Source organism: Heterodontus francisci, chromosome 1 (genome assembly GCF_036365525.1).
Source record: "Heterodontus francisci isolate sHetFra1 chromosome 1, sHetFra1.hap1, whole genome shotgun sequence".
NCBI classification, from domain to species: Eukaryota; Metazoa; Chordata; class Chondrichthyes; order Heterodontiformes; family Heterodontidae; genus Heterodontus; species Heterodontus francisci.
In genome coordinates, this window is record NC_090371.1 from 225,334,184 (window position 1) to 225,356,175 (window position 21,992).

The 21,992-nt window shown below is 41.9% G+C and overlaps 1 protein-coding gene across 4 annotated transcripts in view; it reads right to left on the bottom strand.

Annotated features, from left to right (window-relative positions):
- LOC137375168 (folliculin-interacting protein 2-like) overlaps window positions 1–21,992 on the bottom strand; it is a 132,884-nt gene that overhangs the window by 34,666 nt on the left and 76,226 nt on the right. For 3 of the 4 annotated variants that reach the window (XM_068041913.1, XM_068041939.1, XM_068041922.1), the window contains 6 exons: window positions 21,826–21,926; window positions 21,635–21,724; window positions 13,667–13,738; window positions 13,109–13,244; window positions 10,084–10,285; window positions 9,405–9,493 (listed from right to left, as the gene is read on the bottom strand). In XM_068041913.1, coding sequence (XP_067898014.1) covers window positions 9,405–9,493; window positions 10,084–10,285; window positions 13,109–13,244; window positions 13,667–13,738; window positions 21,635–21,724; window positions 21,826–21,926 — 690 coding nt within the window. The remainder of the gene's footprint in view (window positions 1–9,404; window positions 9,494–10,083; window positions 10,286–13,108; window positions 13,245–13,666; window positions 13,739–21,634; window positions 21,725–21,825; window positions 21,927–21,992) is intronic. The other variant, XM_068041930.1, reaches the window with a different exon arrangement.

The window sequence follows — 21,992 nt, forward strand, 5'->3', positions numbered from 1 at the left end:
AAAACATTAGCCATCCCTAAAAGCATTTTCTGGTAACTGAATGGTTACATTTAGCCTGCGCTATCCTTTAGTTAACTGTCATATATTTGCTTTCCACAGTTTTATTTTTGTATTCCAAGTAATGATCCTTTTACAATTTCAAATTTTGTCAAGTTATATTCATTCTTATTTTACACGTGCATAAACTTGTAAATTATGGCCATATACCTTAACAACAAAAAACTGAAGCAGTCAACGTGCCCAGTGCATATTTTTAAATGAGAGTAGGGAGTGAGGCTTAAGCTAAGCAAGAGGCTGAAACAGGGAGCATTGCTCAGGCAGGGGTAGGTCATATTGAGATAGTGGATTTACATAGGGCATGAAAGCAGATCCAGTAGTGCTTGTAAGTCAGTAGAGCAAAAATGAGGGTAGGAAGCAGCCAGATTAGGTTCAAGCAAGGAGCGAATGATGATGTTGGGCTACTGCAGAGTGGGAAGGAGCAGGTAAATCCAGGACCTTGGACTATACAGTAGTGTTAAGGAGCTGGTTTATGTCACTGTACAACTGCATGTACTATGAGGGAGACTGGAACCACTCTGGCTCCTAGCCTAGGAAGAAAAGTTGTTGGAGTAATTGGGAGATGGAACAGGAACACTTCAGGTATTTTCTGAATTGTTAACCTTTTACTGTTTCTGTTTGATCAATTTTAGTTATATAGAGTCGGGAGGGTGCATAACCATTGATGGCTGTATCTTGCTGGAGTGATTTTGCACATTAACAAAATTAGAAAATAACCAGTTAGAGAAAGACAAGGAAGATTTGCTACAGAATGACAGATGATACCCAATGTATAAGCGAGACAAGAAATATAAATACATAGCAGCACATATTTCACTCATTTGCAAATTGCTTCCTAGGACTGTACGTTATACAGTTCATTGGACTACAGGCTACAAGTAATTCTAAAAGCAAATATTCTTTAAGAATACACAAATAACCAGAGAAGACCCTGAAGCGTGGATAGACTTCAGTGAAATAGATTCAAGATAACCATTGCAACACTTTACTAACGAAAAATAGATGGTCCACAGCTCAACAAGTGAGCAAATGAGTGACAGAGACCAGGAAGATCCAAGATTACATGTGTTTAATGGATCCCAGCCAAGGGAATAGTAGGGTTCTCTAATTGGGCTCAGTGTCCTTGAATTAGGAAGAGGAAATTTGACCAGATATATTCCACTTAGAATGAGTCTCAGAGCAGGATGAACTATCCGCAGCTAACTAAGGAAGGTAAGGATGGTATCAAATTGAAAAAGGCATATAATGTTGCGAAGATTAGTGGCAAACCAGAAGATTGGGAAAATTTTTAGAAACCAGCAACAGATGACAAAGAGAGAGAAAATAGATTGAGAGAGTAAACTAGCAAGAAATATAAAAACAGACGGTAAGAGCTTCTACAGTATACAAAAATGGAACAGAGTAGCTAAAGTAAACAAGTCTGCTAGAATTAATGGCCTGCATCCTAGGGTCTTAAAATAAGTGGCTACAGACATAGTGGATGCATTGATTGTAATCTTCCTAGATTCTGGAAAGGTTTCAGCAAATCAGAAAACCACAAATGTGACACCTTTATTTAAAAAGTAGGTTGGGGGGGGGGGGGGGGGTGGGGGGGGTGGAGAAGGAAAGAAAACAGTAAACTATAAGCCAGTTAGCTTAACACCTGTCATTAGGGAAAATCCTGGAATCCATTATTAAGGAAGTGGTAGCAGGACATTTAGAAAATCATAATATTAACATGTTTTATGAAAGGGAAATCACGTTTGACAAATATATTAAAGCTCTTTGAGGATGTCACAAGCAGAGTGGATTTAGGGGAACCAGTAAATGTAGTATGCATTAGATAAGGTGCCACATAAAAGGTTCTGTTGGGGATAATATATTAGCATGGACAGATTGGCATATTGCCAATGAATCCACAAAGTGCTCAAGAGGTTCTGTTACACAGTGACAGAAACATGCAGATAAAATCTCTATGGATGGTGTTCAGTTTTGGTGACTTCTGCCCTCTGTTCCCATATGGTTACATTAGTCATATGCAAAATGTTAACACATCAAGCTGGATTTTGTTGTCCAGCTGCCATGAGTGGCGGCGGGTGCAGAAAATGGCGGCTGCACCGCCGCAATTGTGCAGTGGACGGCCACTTAAAATATTGGCAGTGGCCGCCTCCCTTAATTCACGTGGCAGAGGCAACATTGGCGACGCCATCCATAGTGTCACTTGATGCCAGAACAGGTGCTTTTGCCTTTTTAAAAGGCTGCCAGGCTTGCAAACAGTTCAAAATAATGCAGAGTTGACCCTGTCTCCCCCGCATATCGACAAAATATTGCAGAGTTTCTCCTTTCCCCCCCTTATCCTTATACATGCGGAGTTGATCCCTTCCCCACATACACTAAATAATGCAGAGTTGACCCCGTCTCCGCACCCCCATAGCCACAAAATATTGCATTTCCCCTTCCCCTCCATCTATACTCAGAATGCAGAGTTGACCTTGTCTCTCCCTGCCCCCATAAATCCACAAAATACTGCAGTTTCCCCTCCCTCCTTATCCTTACATACAATTCAGAGTTAACCCTTCCCCACCCCCCCAAACACTACACTAAATAGTGCAGAGTTGACCCCGTCTCCCCCGCCCCCGACCATATCTACAAAATATTGCAGCGTTTCCCTTCCCCTCCTTACACACAATGCAGAGTTGACCCCTTCCTCCCATATCTGCACCCAGAATGCAGCGGAGGCCCCTTCCCCTCCGCGGTGGCACCAGCTTCTGCTGGATGGGAAAGCAGAGATGAGTGTTGCACATCCTGCTGAAGATTGTGAAAGGATGGGAAGATTGTGGCAGAAGACATGGTAATGCATGCAGATTGGTATTTTAAATATTTAAACCAGGGTCCCTTCGCAGAGTGGCCGCCACGGAGCTTTCCTGACACCGGGAAGATAGGCAGGGCAATCCTGGCGTTGGGTTCCGCGGCAGCCGCTGCGATTCTCTGGCCCCCTTCCCATGAAACCCCACGTCGGGCTGAGAACAAAATCCAGCCCATCATCTTTGGCTCAGATTCTGAATAACCATCTGAGAAGTTGAAACATTTAGATTTTTTCTAGCAGCAGCATTTTTAAAAATTCACTCACAGGATGTAGGCAGCAGAGTTATGCTATGCTCTCACTGCTTGTTTCAATTTTGCAATCTCCCCCCTACAGATGTACATGGAGTGGATGTCATGATGTCAGGAACAGACTTGGCTGTCAAATAACCTGTCAACACTCACTGTTGATGCCACAAAGAAATGAAGCCAGAGCGAGAGGGAAAAAAAAAATTTGGCAAACAAATCCCCCAAAAGATCTATATACAGTTCCAACAAACATGGTTCCAATGTCACTTTTTTTTGGTCTTCTCAATTACAAAAAAGTATGCCACACCTGTGCTTGTGGCAACTCAGTTCCAATCTGCCACTACACATCTCAATTTGACGATTACATAATTCTTATTCAACAAGTTATCAAGTTTCTTAATTTTATCAGATATCAAGTGTACAAGTCATTTGACTTGAAATAAAAACAAGAAATGCTGGAATCACTCAGCAGGTCTGGCAGCATCTGTGGAAAGAGAAGCAGAGTTAACGTTTCGGGTCAGTGACCCTTCTTCGGAACTGACAAGTATAAGAAAAGTCACAGATTATAAGCAAGTGAGGTGGGGGTGGGGCAAGAGATAACAAAGGAGAAGGTGTAGATTGGACCAGGCCACATAGCTGACCAAAAGGTCATGGAGCAAAGGCAAACAATATGTTAATGGTGTGTTGAAAGACAAAGCATTAGTACAGATTAGGTGTAAATACACTGAATATTGAACAGCAGCAAGTGCAAACCTGAAAAAAACAGTGGGTAAGCAAACTGAACAAACTAAGATGAAATGAAATAAATGCAAAAAAAGATTGTAAAAAATGTAAAAAAGAATGTAGAAAAAAGGAAGAAAAAATAACTAAGAATGAAAGTAAAATGGGGGGCTGTCATGCTCTGAAATCATTGAACTCAATGTTCAGTCCGGCAGGCTGTAGTGTGCCTAATCGGTAGATGAGATGCTGTTCCTCGAGCTTGCATTGATGTTCACTGGAACACTGCAGCAATCCCAGGACAGAGATGTGAGCATGAGAGCAGGGGGGAGTGTTGAAATGGCAAGCAACCGGAAGCTCAGGGTCCTGCTTGCGGACTGAGCGGAGATGTTCCGCAAAGCGGTCACCCAGTCTGCGCTTGGTCTCCCCAATGTAGAGGAGACCACACTGTGGGCAGCGAATACAGTATACTACATTGAAAGAAGTACAAGTAAATCACTGCTTCACCTGAAAGGAGTGTTTGGGGCCTGGGATAGTGAGGAGAGAGGAGGTAAATGGGCAGGTATTACACCTCCTGCGATTGCAGGGGAAGGTGCCCTGGGACGGGGACGAGGTGGCGGGGGTAATGGAGGAGTGGACCAGGGTGTCGCGGAGGGAACGATCCCTTCGGAATGCTGACAGGGGAAGGGAGGGGGAGATGCGACTGGTAGTGGCAAAAATGGCTGAGGATGATCCTTTGGATGTGGAGGCTGGTGGGATGAAAAGTGAGGACAAGGGGAACCCTGTCACGGTTCTGGGAGGGAGGGGAAGGGGTGAGGGTAGAGGTGCGGGGAATGGGTCGGACACGGTTGAGGGCCCTGTCAACCACAGTGGGGGGAAATCCTCGGTTGAGGAAAAAGGAGGTCATATCAGAAGCACCGTCATGGAAGGTAGCATCATCAGAGCAGATGTGTCGGAGACGGAGAAACTGTGAGAATGGAATGGAGTCCTTACAGGAGGTAGGGTGTGAAGAAGTGTAGTCGAGGTAGCTGTGGGAGTCGGTGGGCTTATAATGGATATTGGTAGACAACCTATCCCCAGAGATGGAGACAGAGAAGTCGGGGAAGGGAAGGGAAGTGTCAGAGATGGACCATGTAAAGGTGAGAGAAGGGTGGAAATTGGAAGCAAAGTTGATAAAGTTTTCTAGTTCGGGGCGGGAACAGGAAACGGCACTGATACAGTCATCAATGTACCGGAAAAAGAGTTGGGGGAGGGGGCCTGAAACAAAGAATGCTCGACATATCCCACAAAAAGACAGACATAACTAGGACCCATGCGGGTACCCATAGCGACACCTTTTACTTGAAGGAAGTGCGTGGAGTTGAAGGAGAAGTTGTTCAATGTGAGAACAAGTTCAGCCAGGCGGAGGAGGGTGGTGGTGGATGGAGACTGGTTGGGCCTCTGTTCCAGGAAGAAGCGGAGAGCCCTCAAACCATCCTGGTGGGGGATGGAGGTGTAGAGCGATTGGACGTCCATAGTGAAGAGACGACGGTTGGGACCAGGAAACTGGAAATTGTCAAAATGACGTAGGGCGTCAGAAGAGTCACGGATGTAGGTGGGAAGAGACTGGACCAGCGGAGAAAAGATAGAGTCTAGATAGGAAGAAATAAATTCAGTGGGGCAGGAGCAGGCTGACACAATGGGTCTGCCGGGACAGTCCCGTTTGTGGATTTTGGGAAGGAGGTAGAAGCGGGCTGTCCGGGGTTGTGGGACTATGAGGTTGGAAGCTGTAGAGGGAAGATCTCCAGAGGAGATGAGGTCAGTGACAGTCCTTTGAACGGTGGCTTGATGTTCGGTGGTGGGGTCATGGTCCAGAGGGAGGTAGGAAGAGGTGTCTGTGAGTTGACGTTGAGCTTCTGCAAGGTAGAGGTCAGTACGCCATACAACAACAGCACCACCCTTGTCTGCAGGTTTGATGACCATGTCGGGGTTAGACCTGAGAGAACGGAGTGCCTCAAGTTCAGAGGGGGACAGGTTAGAGTGAGTGAGGGGGGCAGAGAAATTGAGACGACCAATGTCTCGCCGACAGTTTTCAATGAAGAGATCAAGAGCGGGTAAGAGGCCAGGGGGAGGGGTTCAGGTAGAGGGAGAATGCTGGAGGCGGGTGAATGGGTCTGCTGGTCGGGGGGAGGACTCCTGGTCGAAGAAGTGAGCCCGGAGTCGGAGGCGACGGAAGAAGAGCTCAACGTCATGCCGAGCGCGAAATTCATTGAGGTGGGGGCGTAAGGGGATAAAACTGAGACCTTTGCTGAGTACAGAACGCTCAGCATCAGAGAGGGGGAGGTCAGAGGGTATAGTGAATACACGGCAAGGGGTCAGATCAGAAGGGGTGGGGTCAGAGGGAAGTGAAGCGGAAGGAGGATCTGGAGGGGCATTAGTCCCCATCAGCTGCTGGAGCTTGCGTTAACAACTGAAAGGAAGAAAAAAAGTTTTTTGTCAATGCGTCGGATGAGACGTAAGATGAGATGAAACTGCGGAGTAGAACAGCTTTGAGATAAGGTGAGACGGTGCTGCTGGAGAGAGAGGTCCAGTGTGTGCATGTGGCGGCGCATAGCACTGAGTGTGGATCTCAGGATGTGGCGAGAGTAGCAGTCCGAGGAACGTTGTATTTCTCGGAGATACCTGTGATCCTGGGTGGTTTCAAAGCATGATGGGTGAAACTGTAGTTGGAATCCACGTGGAATAAGTCGGAGCCGGAGACAGTCACTGAGGAAGGAGATGTGGCTGTGAAAACGAATTTTGGTCGATACCTTATCTAACACCAGCAGGGAAATAGAAAGCAATGAAGGTGAACAAGGTAAAAGAGACAAACGAAAATCCCGTCGGAGAGAAGAGCAAAACTTCAAGGTAGGCATTCCTGGAAGAGAAGTGGCAGTGAATTAAACACTAAAATAAAAGCAAAATACTGCGGATGCTGGAAATCTGAAATAAAAACAAGAAATGCTGGAATCACTCAGCAGGTCTGGCAGCATCTGTGGAAAGAGAAGCAGAGTTAACGTTTCGGGTCAGTGACCCTTCTTCGGAACTGACAAGTATAAGAAAAGTCACAGATTATAAGCAAGTGAGGTGGGGGTGGGGCAAGAGATAACAAAGGAGAAGGTGCAGATTGGACCAGGCCACATAGCTGACCAAAAGGTCACGGAGCAAAGGCAAACAATATGTTAATGGTGTGTTGAAAGACAAAGCATTAGTACAGATTAGGTGTAAATACACCTAATTTGACTTGTATTTGTTTGCCATCTCAATACACTAACTCTTCACAATCAAATGATCGCTTCTTCCCCTGAAGTCTTATGCTGGGCCTGGTTCACTCTCTGGTACATCACCCAAGCAGCTAAATAATGTGAACTCAGATAGTGAAAGTGTTAGCAGAAAGCAGAAGCATCACAACAGAATCTTCACCCAATATATACACACATGCACTTATCAGCTAGACAGTTCTCATTTGGGAACCCTGCCTGATTTCTTCCCCCTCTCAAACAGAATACAGCCAGTTGTAATGCTTCTGCCAGTTCCAGGTGAGGTCAGTCAACCAGACCAGGATACCCTTCTGGTTGTAATTTGGTTCGTTGCACCTACACTAATAGATTTACTAGGGGCTGAACCATTATGTTGCAAAATATTTGTTTAATGTGGAACTTCTGTTGCTGATGTCATCCATTACTGGTTGATTATTTACTACACAGTTCTATGAATCAATGAGCAGGATAGTAATAGACTTCAGGAAGACAGACAGATTGGTGAAATGGGCAGATACATGGCAGATGAAATTCAATGCAAAGAAGTGTGAAGTGATTCAATTTGGTATGAAGAATGAGGAGAGGCGGTACAAGAGTAGCAAGACCTAGGGTATGTTTGTACACAATTATTTAATGGAAACAGTACAAGTTGAGAAGACTGTTGGGGAAGCATATGGGATCGTTTGCTTTTTAATAGAGTTGTAGAGTACAAAAGCAATGGAGTTATACTAAACTTTTATAAACACACTGGTTTGGGCCTCAGCTGCAGCAGTTGGTTCAATTCTGGGCACCACACAGGATATCAAGGCCCTAGAGAAGTTGAAGAAATTTACTAACATGGTACCAAGGATGAGGGACTACACTTAAGTGGAGACACCAGAGAGCAATCTCAGCTTCTCTAAAGAGCAGAGCAGGTTAAAGGAAATTTGCTAGATATGTTCAAAATTATAATGGCACGGATTTGTGGTCAGAACCTCATCTTGGGGTCAAATATGAAAACCAAGGTTGCAAACAGTCTGGTTCAGCCTCAGACAGCTGCCAGAGGGCACGATGGAGTGGGTGGATAGGTAACGGAGTTTGTAGCAGGGATCGAAAACAATGGTTTCTGTCTTCCCAATATTTAATTGGGGGAAATTTCTGCTCATCCAGTACTGGATGCTGGATAAGCAGTCTGACAATTTAGAAATAGTGGAGTGGTCGAGAGAGGTGGTGATGAGGCAGAGTTAGTCAGGATATCAAGGCCCTAGAGAAGGTGCAGAAGAGATTTACTAACATGGTACCAAGGATGAGGTACTACACTTAAGTGGGGACACTAGAGAAGCTGGGATTGTTCTCCTTAGTGCAGAGCAGGATATGGGATCATTTGCTTTTTAATAAAGCTGTAGAGTACAAAAGCAATGGAGTTATACTAAACTTTTATAAACACACTGATGAGCCAGAGTTGGGTGCTGCCAACGAACATGTGGAAACTAACGCTGTGCTTTCGGATAATATTGCTGAGGGGCAGCATATAGATGAAAAATAGGAGGGGGCAAAGGATAGATCATTACCAGAGATAATGGTGCGGGAGCAGGAACAGAAGTCATTCCAGGTAATTCTCTGGTTATGGTTAGACAGATAAGAATGGAACCAAAAGAGTGCAGTTCCACCCAGCTGAATGAAGAAGAGGCATTGGAAGAGGATGGTGTGGTTAACAGCGTCAAAGGCTGAAAACAGGTCAATAATAATGAGCAGGGATAGCTTACCTTTGTCACAGTCGCACAGGATGTCATTTACAACATTGATGAGAGCTGTTTTGGTACTGCGGCTGGGACAGAAACCCGATTGAAGGGAATCAAACATAGAATTCTAACAAAGATGGGCGTAGATTTTGAATAACTAATTTTAGGTCAGCTGTAATCTTTGCCACATTTCATCTCCTAGTTCAGAGGAAAGAATTTTAAATTTCTTCTTGGAGGTGCAGGAAAATGGACCAGATGAGAGTCACACTACTTTGGCTTGGGTCAGGGAATGGCTAGACTCCAGTGAATGCCAAGATTAAAATGAAAAAAAAAGTCTACAATTAGCTTTTAACATTACTAATGTTACGGCAATAAATTAATTAATGCAGGAAATTGCAATGCACTAATAAATCTAACCTCAGATTTACAACTCTTTTATAATTAATTTGGTGGTTGGTGGGGGGAGGGGGGGTTGGTGAGAAGGGGTAAATAGTGCCCAATTGCAGATGAATAAAACTACATCAATCCTTTCAAATCTCACCTGAATTCTCCCAGGCCCTCCATTACCTGGCTGATGTAAACCTGTACTCTCAGACTAGATTCTGCAATTTTTCTGCAGGAAATCATTGCCTACCAAAGAAAAAGAAAAAGTTTTAAAGAATACACATTACTTCTGTGTGCTCAAAATGACAGATCTCAGTGCTGATAAATGGAACATTTCTTCCCACTTTAATTATTCAAATATCTGCAAGAGAAATGCAGACAAAGTAAAGCTACTTCACTTTGCACTAACATGGGAGCTCACCACACCTCAAGCTATGAAGGGGGCCCCTATGGTGGCAATTTTCCTATACTCATCAACATAGATTTGCAGAATGTCATGTAATGCTAGTTGTGGCAAACTGTGGGGAGTTATGGGCAGTACCATGTCACAAAGTCATGATTAATGCAGTTGAGACCACCTAAACACATTTTTTGAAGACCTTATAAGAGGGAGAGGGGTTCATTCAATAAATCCAGAATGGATTCAACAGAAATGCATTATACAGATCCCACATACACAATGATCCAGCTTTACTAAAATTAAGTTTATTAACAGGGGAAAAATGAACTTAATATGCAAACTTGGGGTAATCACCAGGCTTGAAAAGACATCTAGCAATAAAATGAAGAGACTGGATAGAAAGAAATTGAGTGCAAAATAGTAAATCACTTGGTACCTTCTCAATTGCACTCTTTAGCTTGTTCAGGTGAGTCTCAAACAGAGGAAAATGTGAGAAAAAGAACTCCTGGAAAATCTTGTTCTCCTCTTCCTTCTCTGGCAAAGAGAAAACAACACTGATGGCAATCTTCTTCCTCCGGACCATCTCAGGGTTTGAAGTATAGTTCTCATCTGCCATACTGAATGTCTCCTCAGCTGACCTTATAATAAGGATACATTGAACACAAATGAATCAAAAGTGGTCACTGGGAAGACATGAATATATGAGCACATGGGTAACATACACCAGTGAGTAGGGACTCCTAAATTTTAGTCCAAAAAAAAGTCCAGAACTAAGCAGACAAGAAAATATTTCATGAGAACAAGGAAAGGCAACATAAAATAAAGGGTACAATTTTGAATGGGGTGCAGGAACAGAGGGACCTGTGGGTATATGTGTACAAATCATTTGAAAGGTGGCCAGACAGGTTGAGAAAGTGGTTAATATGGTATATGAACCCTGGGCTTTTTAAATAAAGACGTGGGTACAAAAGCAAGTAAGTTATGGTGAACCTTCATAAAACACTAGTTCAACTTCAACTGGAGTACTGTGCCCAATTCTGGGCAATACACTTTAGGAACAATGCGAAGGCATTGGAGACGGTGCAGAAAAGATTTAGGAGAATGGTCTGGAGATAAGAGATTTCAGTTACAAGGATAGATTGATGAAGCTGAGGCAATTCTCCTTAGACAAGGTTGAGAGATTTCATGGAGGTATCCAAAATCACGAGGGGGCTGGACAGAGCAGATAGGGAGAAACTGTTCCCATTGACAGAAGGGTCAAAAACCAGATGTCATGAAGGTACTTACATTATTAATATCTTGATGATTTGTGTTAAGAAGATTGTGAAAATTGGTTCATTTGAAGGACTGAGGAGATGCCAGGATATATATATATATTTTTTTTTAAAAGGGTTATTGGAAGGACATTTGGATTTTAAAAAACACTTACTGGAAGAGACAATGAAGTGATAAAATAAACATAAGGAGCCTTGTTGGCTATTGGAGTAGTTTACAGAGAAGTCACAAGTCTAAGTTTATGGTCGTCAGTTTTGGCTTTTTAATTTGGCTTGGACTGTTTGAATGGTCAGTTGGTGTGTAGCATGCCAAGACAGAAGCCACCCAACTCATCCTTTTCCACCAGTTTTGGAAAATCTTCTGAAAATCCAGTGTGATATCTGAAACCACTGATGCAGTAATACTCCCGAAAAGAATGCAAGACTACTTCTACACATCTCCTGAACAGTACTGCTCCAGAAAGATCCCAGTGACAGCTGTCTACATGTACCCGGATGCCCGACCAAATCAACACTTGTGTTGTTCATTAAAGAAATCTGGTTGGCGGTTTTTTTTTTTTTAATTCTGAAACTAATAAAGTATATAATTGGCTGTATTGGTAACTGGGTAAAACAGGAGTAGTGGAACTACAGAAATACAGTGCATTCCTCCAACCTCGGTCATAACACAAAGGACATCAATTTAAGGTAATTGGCAAAAGAACCGGAGGCGACAAGAGAAAAACTTGGTTTTTGTTAAACACAGTAAGTAGTTAAGATCTCGAATGCACAGCCTGAGAGCATCGTGGAGGCAGATTGAATCATGACTTTCAAAAGGAAGAGAAAAAAATTGCAGAGCTACAGGGAAAAGGCAGGGGAATAGGACTAGCTAAGTAGCTCTTAGAGAACTGGTATGGATACGACTGTGCTGTAACCACTCTATGACTTGCTGCTCCAATAACAGCGTGCATTTATATAGCACCTTTAACGTTGTAAAAACATCCTAAAGCACTTCATAGGAGTGGGATCAAACAAAATTTGACACCGAGCCACATAAGATGATACCAGGACAGATGACCAAAAGCTTGATCAAGAGATCGGTTGAAAGAAGCATCGTAAAAAGGAAAGGTAAAGAAGCGGAGAAGTTTAGGGAGGGAATTGCAGAGTGTAAGGCCTAAGTAGCTGAAAGCACAGCCATAGGAGATGAAAATCAGGTATGTGCCAGAGGCCAGAATTGGAAGGGTGCAGAGAAAGAGGAAGGACGAGGTCATGGAGGGATTTGAAAACAAGGCTTGGCATTTTAAAATTGAGGTTTGACTGAAAGTCAAAATAGGTCAGTGAGCACAGGGGAAGTTAGGATAACGCCAGCTGTGTTTTGCTGAGGTCAAGTTTATTGGAGTGGAAAATAGGAGGCCAGCTAGGAATTGAAAACAGTCATGTCTAGAGGGAACAATAAGCTGTGCAATCACAATAGCATTGGTTAGAAATTTGTTTAGAGATACAGTACTGAAACAGGCCCTTCGGCCCACCGAGTCTGTGCTGACCATCAACCACCCATTTATACTAATCCTACACTAATCCCATATTCCTACGACATCCCCACCTGTCCCTATATTTCCCTACCACCTACCTATACTAGGGGTAATTTATAATGGCCAATTAACCTATCAACCTGCAAGTCTTTGGCATGTGGGAGGAAACCGGAGCACCCGGAGGAAACCCACGCAGACACAGGGAGAACTTGCAAACTCCACACAGGCAGTACCCAGAATTGAACCCGGGTTGCTGGAGCTGTTAAGCTGCGGTGCTAACCACTGCGCCACTGTGCCGCCCCTTATCGATCAACTTTCCAAGATATCAAAGTATCGAATCTATTTGTGTTATTGGTTAGATTATTTCATGAACCATGTAGAGTGTGAAAATATTTTCGAATCTCTACTAACAATACTTTGAAGTCCACCTCCCACTGATAGAATATGATTTTTTTTTCCAATTTGCACACAAGTCATTCACTTTCTCTGACTAAGATTGCTGATTTGGTGGCATTTTTACACTGTAGGCCTTCATCATGACACAGTAACCAACTTGATTAGTTTAAAAAATGTTTTAATTTACCACAGAATTAACAGTTTCTTCATTCAAGTATTTTGTTCTTACCTAATTAAGCAACAATATCTTTCAAGGTTACATTACATATTTTACACTTACCACCTAGGAAAAATGCCATTTTCAAGACTGGTAGTCTGACTGCGTAGCCAGCGCCGCTGGAAACTACTGGCACAGCTACTGGAGGAGGAGGAATTTGGAGAAGGGAAAGGTGTAATTAACAGACTGCTTAGGGATGCTGGAAGATGAAACAAAAAAAAAAAAAACTGGTTAGAATGCACCTCAAATATAGAATGCTTCATATAGAGAACCTAACCCACAAATTACATAGCTTAGCTACCAAACCAAGTCCTTTGACAACTGAGCCAGTGCAGCTTCTGAATCAGAAAAAATTAAGTTGGAGATTTAAAATAAGGAGCTACCTCACATCAAAAGTTCTGTAAATGTTAAAACTACTGCAGTTTACTAGCTTCAGCAAATCACAAGATTTTACTGAATGAAAATAAAACTAGTGAAAAGCTCATTTCGTGTCCAATTGAGAACAGTTTAAAAGATATCAATGGGCTAGTAATATTTTGGTTAAGTAGATTTTTATTGACTTCAGATTCATGAGTCTAAAAAGTAAATGAAATACATAAGCAGCATTTAAAAAAAATATACCTGATCGTGCTATGCCACTATCTCCATCTTCATTTTGACCTCTGCTTGGCATATCTACAGGTGTACTATGAGCTGTAAGCAGAAAGCTTCATTAGGATCTTAACATTTTTGTACTAAACATAAACTGTAATTCTCGTCATAATTCACTTCTGTTACCAGCAGTTAAATAGCATGGAAGATAGAATTGTTCAGAACAACATGGATGTAGCATTTGTATTGCAGATAAACAAACCCACAGGCAGCAACATAGTCAAATCTCTAGAACAATGGTCTCGTTTTTGAAACTCATCTACAACACATAAATGTTCTAGGTAGCTCCTTCACAACTTGGATATTTAACCAGAATGCAATCACAAGATATTTCATTACACAAGTGCTATGGCTTATATAATGTATACAGTATGCTTTATTATTGCCCTATCATCTGCAATGAGAATTTCAATCAATATTGATGAAGTCATTTTGTTTTTGAAAACCTTGGTTGCTCATTTGCGCATTTTTCTCTCATCACAGAAAACTGCTTTTTCTGTAAAAAGCAGAGCCATCCACAGAGAACGGAGCAAACCAAATGATTATATTCCTTTTCCTAACTCTTGCTGGAAGTCCATGAGTGCAATCATTGGGTAGCATAACTGGTATCAACTACCATTGCGTGGAAGACCCATACACCAACAGACCAAGCTCACATTTGAAGAGTGGCATGTGGGGAGATAACTAGAGATGGTCATGAACAATGGTGAAAGACATCAAAAGGCAGAGCAAAGTAAATTTCTTTTGCCGATGCATTGTGGTATGACTTCTCAGGCCCTGAGGCAGATCAAAAAAGCAGATTTTAATCATATGACCACATGCTATGATTACTTAATCAAAAAATTTATAACATAAAAGGCAGTTTTCATAAATATTACGATTTTGGGTTTATATGTGTATTTGTGGAAACTAACAATTTACAGTATGGGTCCAAACAAACAAAAGTGCTGAATTCCACAGGTGAGGTGAGAGTGACTGCCCTTGACATTGAAGCAGCATTACAGAGAGTTTGGCATCAAGCAGCCTTAACAAAATTAAAGTTAATGGGAATTGGGGAAAGTTTGCCACTGGTTGAAGTCATACCTAGAATTTGAGGATGGTTGTGGTTGTCAGAGGCCAATCACCTCAGTCCTAGGACATCGCTGCAAAAGAAGGGTAAATAGGCCCCAAGACTTTCTCAAGGGCAATTAGGGATGGGCAATAAATGCTGGCCTTGCCAGCGACACTCAGAGCCCATGAATGAATTTAAAAATGCATTCCCCCTTACAAACTACTGCCCCATTTTGTTTGATAATGTCCCTGAGAAACACCTGGGGTTATTCTGCTACATTAAAAAGGTGCTCCATATATGCATGCTGATCCTGAAAAATAAATGGAAGCATTGGGCGGTGAGAATTCTCAGATACACCGAGTAAAATAGTGATACCAAATTTCTAGTTTGTAGGTTGACAGTATAACTGGAGATTTCAAAGAAGTACATATAAACGGATAAACTCATCACTAATTCCTGGATACATAAATATATTTTTATATAAATGTCACCTTCTTATGCAGTGTTATAGAATATGGGGAGAAGACATGATATGATTTACATCCAATCACTGTTAGCTGTTGAGCAGGTCCAGTGATTTACAATGGCTGGATCAAGTATAATTTCATTGTGAAATTGAGACAAGCATTTCAGAGATCAAATTCCACAATTACAACCACGTGTCTACAAAAAGCACAGTTCATTAAGTTTACTCATGAGTAAAAATTGCAAGTAAGTCATTATCTCTGTCACATACAGGCTGCATATCATACCAATGGCTCATGTGCAATGCTTATTTGATGTTAGGAAAGTATCTTTGAAAATCATTGATTTCATTTATACGCATTTTATGTTCAGTGGTTAATGAGAAAGAGAATTAAGTGCGATGGTACTCAGGATATTAACTGAGCAGTCAGTCATATTTTCAGTCTTAAATCCTTTTCCTGCTTTCCAACCTTGTTATTCTTGTGCAAGAGCATGTTCTATCCCTACTTACTGAGAGGAAGAGAAATTACTTCACTCAAACGGTTGCGAATCTATGGAATTCTCTACACCAGGGTTGTGGATGCTCCATCATTGAATACATTTAAGGCTAGAATAGACAGATTTTTGGTCTCTCAGGGAATCAAAGGATATGGCGAGCAGGCGGGAAGGTGGAGTTGAGGCCCAAGATCAGCCATGATAGTTATGGTCTACTGCTGCTCCGACTTCTTCTGTTCATGTGTTCTACTTGGAAGCATATTGAGGGATGCAAATGCAAGAATTTGACAGTTACATTCTTGCAAAGCTTAAATAATTTGACTGCTTTAATTTAGCTGGTTAACAAATAAAAATTAAAATGAACTCATTCAGAAGCACCAAAATCAAACATTAACTTTCATAAATAATTCAGAGCAGCAGAATAAACAGTACAAGTGCATGGTTGAAAATGATCAATTTATTTATTTAGAGATACAGCACTGAAACAGGCCCTTCGGCCCACCGAGTCTGTGCCAACCAACAACCACCCATTTATACTAATCCTACATTAATCCCATATTCTCTACCACGTCCCCACCATTCTCCTACCACCTACCTACACTCGGGGCAATTTACAATGGCCAATTTACCTATCAACCTGCAAGTCTTTGGCTGTGGGAGGAAACCGGAGCACCCGGCGGAAACCCACGCAGACACAGGGAGAACTTGCAAACTGCGCACAGGCAGTACCCAGAACTGAACCCAGGTCGCTGGAGCTGTGAGGCTGCGGTGCTAACTACTGCGCCGCCCAAAATTTAAGACAGATGTGGAGCAGTACTTCATTGCAAAGAGTGATCAACATCTATAAAGGATTTCCAGGAACAGAGGTCATGAACTTTAAGAAGCCACTGGCTGCATGGAATCATAGAATGGTTACAACACAGGAGGCCGCCATCTGGCTTGTCGTGTTCATGTCAGCTCTCTGCAGGAGCAACTCACCTAGTCCCAGTCCCCGACCTTTTCCACGTAGCCCTGCAAATTTAGTGTTCAGATAATTATCCAATTCTTTGAAGGCCTCGATTGCATCTGCCTCCAACAGACTCTCAGGCAGAGCATTCGAAATCCTAACTACTTGCTGTGTCAAAGAGTTTTTCCCCCAATTCACCACTGCTTCTTTTGCCAATCACCTTAAATCGGTGTCCCCTGGTTCTGGATCCTTCCACCAATGCTAACAGTTTCTCCTATTTACTCTGTCCAGACCCTGAATGATTTTGAACACCCTGATCAAATTTCCTCTTAATCTTCTCCAAAGAGAACAGCCTCAGCTTCTCCAACCTATTCACGTAACTGAAGTTTCCCATTCCTGGAACAATTCTCGTGAATTTTTTCTGTACCGTCTCCAATGCTTCTAAAGAATAGACGCAATACTCCAGTTGAGGCTGAACCAGTGTTTTGTACAGGTTTATTGTAACTTCCTTGCTTTTGTACTCTATGGGCGAGAGAGAGCACGCGAGAGAGAGACTAAGATAAAAGGGAACTTTCATATTTCAATCTGTGCATTAATGCTTTGCTTCATCGTTACTGGTTATGCCTTGCTTTACCATACACTGATAATTTTGTTGTTTAAAGAAAGCTGGTGGGTGTATTTTATTCTGGGATGAAAATAGAGTGGTAACTAGGTAAACTTTTAAATTTATGTTGTGACCTGCTAAACAAGGAAAAACAATGCACTTCTCCCGCCTCAGTCATACAACATGACAATTCAGTTGCCTCAAAACCGTAGTGGTTTCTTCAAACAGATCTTGCTTTCAGTGTCCTGAACAAATTCCATTTCAGCCAGCATTTAAGTTGCCACGTAGATTAGAGTGGTACCATTGATGACTGCGAATTGTGATTTGGTACCAGTACTGTCAAATATTTCTCTTTTGCAATTCTGTCTGTACTCAACAACTGGCATCCACTTCCAGAAACAATCACAGGAGTTAGGCCATTATGAATCTTGTAAATAAGCACTCCAGCAGATTTTCTTTTTAAAAGTATACTCAGTGAACCACCCTAATTGAATAAATAATTAGCATCAGTTAAAGCTTACAAAAGGAAAATAATTACATTTACAGGCACTGGTGAACTCAACTTTTTGGGCTATGCAGAGTTAGTCAACACTGATTTATACAGAGATCATATCTGACTCATATAATTGAATTCTTTGAAGAAAACATGAGTGTGATGGACAAAAGGAATACAATGGATGTGGTTTATTTGGACAAAGTGCCACATAAGAGACCTGAAGATTTCGGTGACAGGATTGAAGGCAAAGTAGTAGCACGGACAGAAAGTACAGAGTAGCAAAAATCTAACCGTGACAATTACTAGTCATCAGCCTTCTCCCAATCAAAATGAAGGAAGGAGACATCAATAATGTCATTAAGCGACACCTAATTACCAATAACCTGCTCAGTTCCGATTCTGCCAGAACAACTTAAGCTCCAAACGTAAATGTAAAAACTGAAAATGTCATGAATCGATGAGAACCCCCTGTAAATTGTGTTCTGTGCATTTGAGTATTAATGTCAACCACTACTTTTGTACATCATGCTTAAGTTTTTACTTCTATGTTCCTGTTGTCAAAATGGAGGAGAGGGGTCAGTCAGGTGGGACAGCAACTTGAAAAGGCTCTAGCTTTAGGACCCAGGAGATTCCTAACCACTTCAAACTGTAACAGTTTGAGGGTACAGCCTGTCTTCATTCCACAGCTGCCTGACACTGCACACCTCTCTCCAAGACACACCCTGCAAAAAGCCAGAAAATTAAAGACACAGACTGCAAACAGCAAAGAAAGTTAAAGACACAGTCTGCATAATTGAAGCAAGAACCTGCCTACTGCTAGCTTCCTCTCCATCTAAGAAAAAGGTGACTTCAGAAAAATTAAGCTACCTCCATTTATAAGTGTGCAAAGAAGAAATTTGTAAAAGATATTTTCAACAGCTCCTCCCCTATTTGGCATTTCTAATTGGTGATCTCCAATTTTGGGACTCTTTGATAAATTAAACTGACACTAGTTTCAACTGAAATTCATGTTAGTTTATAGTTCTATTTAATAAATCTCCTTGCCTTTTTATACCTTTAACCTTTCCCTGAATGTTTGTAAGTGTGCGTGGCGAAATTAAACCCCTTCCCGAGTTTAAGGTTTAAACCCTAATTCTTTGACTTAACAGTGTTGTTGTTGCGACCATTTATTATCAGGGTTTAAGGGAGGGAAAGAAATTTAAATCACTAATTTATTTATGGACAGGTGGTTGGAAAACAGGGAAATTTGTTCTGAGAAAAAAAAATTAACTACCTGTTGGTAACCAACGCCAAAAAATTGTTGCCCTCGACATTAAGGCACCATTCAATCAATTATGGCACTAAGGGGCCCTAGCAAAACTGAAGTCAGTGGAAATCAACTGAAAAACCCCTTTAGCGGCTTCAGGCATACCTGTCATAAAGGAAGATGATTGTGGTTATCTAAGACCAGTCATCACAGCTTCATGAAGACACTACAGGAGTTCTTTGGGAAAGCTTGATCAGTTGATCTATCTTCAACTATTTTATCAATGACTTTCCTTCAGTAAGGTCAGTAGTGGAGTTGTTTGCTGATGATTTCATAGTGTTCAGTTCCATTCACAATGTTTGCTTTCTAGTTCTGATGAAGGGTCACTGACCTGAAATGTTAACTCGGCTTCTCTCTCCACAGGTGTTGCCAGACTTGCTGAGTATTTCCAGCACTTCCTGTTTTTATTTCAGATTTCCCGCATCAGCAGTATTTTGCTTTTATAATAAAGCTTCCAATCCTAGCCGACAGAAGTACCTGGATAACATCCAGGTTTGGTCTGAATGCAGCAGCTAAAATTTGCATCATGTTAAGTGTCAGACCATCACAATCTCTAGCAAGGGAAAGCCCAGTCATCACCCCCTGACCTTTAACAGTAGCACCATCGCTAAGACCCCTACCACCATCCTGGAGACCACCACTAATCAGAAGCAGAATTACACCAGCCACATCAACACCATGGTTGCAATACCAGGACCAGGACAGAGATTGAGCACACTGTCAAGTGGCTCACCTCTTGACCTCAAGCTCTCTACCATCTACAAAGCTCATCAGGAATGTAACGGAATAAATCGCTACTCACCTGGATCAATATAGCCACAACAGCACTCAAGCTCAACACCATTCAGAACTGAGAAAGTTGCTTTACTGACACTCCTGCCACTGGACTCAAGATCCACGCCCTTCACCCCATGGCTGCCGTACGCCCGATCTACAGAATGCACTGCAGCAACTTATTAAGTTTACTTCAATACTCACGCGCACTGAAACCACCCCCCCCACCCCACTCAACTAAATAACCATCAACACTCCCTGTAAAACAGGCAGTTTTTCCCCATGTGTGGTACCTTGAAATTTTGTGCAGCAACTGCACATGTGGTTTTTAAACCTAGAGCAAGGCCTGCTTGGTACCTTCCAGACTGTTGTGGAGCAATGATCACCATCTGAACACTTCCCTCCTGTGACCTGTACCACTGATAACATGAGCAGCAATGCCATGGGGAAATGCTCAGCTCCAAATTCCCCTTCAAGTCACACCACCCTGAAATGAACAGATATTGCGATTTCTTCATTATCACTGAGTCAATATACTAGAATTCCCTAACAAACATTGTAGTGATGGCCTCCAACAAGGACTGCAGCAGTTCAATTAGAAGGCTCATCAATACCTTCAAGGCAATTGAAAAGTGCTGCATTTATTGCCAGAGAACAAATAAATGCTTGATTTTTGATCAACAAGGGAGTCAAGGGTTATGGGGGACAGGCAGGAAAGTGGAGTTAAGGCCACAATCAGATCAGTCATAATCTTATTGAATGGCGGAGCAGGCTCGAGGGGCCAAATGGACTACTACTGCTCCTATTTTTTTCTGTTCTTAAAAACCATGACTGACTGCTGTAAAAGCCATGAATATCAGGGATGAAAGAACATACTACTTAAAAAACTTGGGTTGTGTTCATTAAACCACAGAAGGTTAAGGAGAATGTAACAGGTTTGTAGTTTTGAGGGATCAATAATTAGATGATCATTTCCATTTCAGCAAGAACTCACTTCCCAAAAAAAAAATCAAAGCAGGAAGAAATTTGAGGAAATACTTTCACACAGTTACTCGAATATGAAGTGCAGAACACTGAGTTATTAGAACAAGCAGAGCACTAAAGGAGGAATTCGATAAACTGAAGAGGAAATATGCTGAAGGATACAGGGAAATCGTTATAGATAGCTTCAAATGGTGCCTTCTATGGTGAAACGTGTATTCAACAATTCACTCTAAGTGAACTAATTCATTAAGCCAGCAACAGAAAATGCACTCAACATGCAGAATCATAGTTTTGCAAACTCTGTCAAGTGTTTTACAATTACGTGAAGCTCAGATGTAAGCAGTGCAACTAGTGGATATAAATTCTCTCCCCTCTCCTGTCCCAAATACATACAGAATATGTAATTTGTACATTGGTTAGCCACGCAAGCAATCATTACATAATTGGATATTATGCAAAACTGTGAATCAGAGAATTGTCATTTGGAGGCAAAAACTGAAAATCACATCCTGCTATTAATCAATCCACCAGCTAAAACTACTGTGAACGCACAGCCTAGAAATACACAGGCAGAATTTAACAACTGAAAAGGATTATTCATTTTGCCAATCATTTAAAACATGCTCACAGATGTATCATTCTTGGCAATCTTTTTTGCGCATGAAAAATAGGAACACTCACATCTGGAACTGAATTAATTAAACCAAAGCAAGAATTGAAAAATCTTCTGCCTTTGTATTCCTCTTTAAATCACAACAATATGGGACAATAGCGTGCTTTTGTGTGGTCCACAGCGTGCTCAGCATTCCACACAAACCTGCAAAGAAAGAAGCGCTCCGGATGAGTTGGAGCGGGCCTGGGTCAGGAGGACACAGTAGCAGTTTGCTGCCACAAACCAGTAAACGACCTAATGGTACAAAATGGGGGTTAAAAAAAAAAACAGGTGACTTCAGTTCACACACAAAAAACTGTAATCGAAGGAATTAAAATGCTTGTATCCACCCTTACCCAGGTTACTGCTAGCACGACAGCTACTGCTACCATTCTGACTAGGACAGGGCTTTCCAGTGATGTTTTCTTGGTTGATGTATTCAAAACTATCTTGCAGCCTGCAAAACATTGGTCCAAATAAAATGATGTAGAAAAGAACACAAAGGCATATTTCAGAATATGTT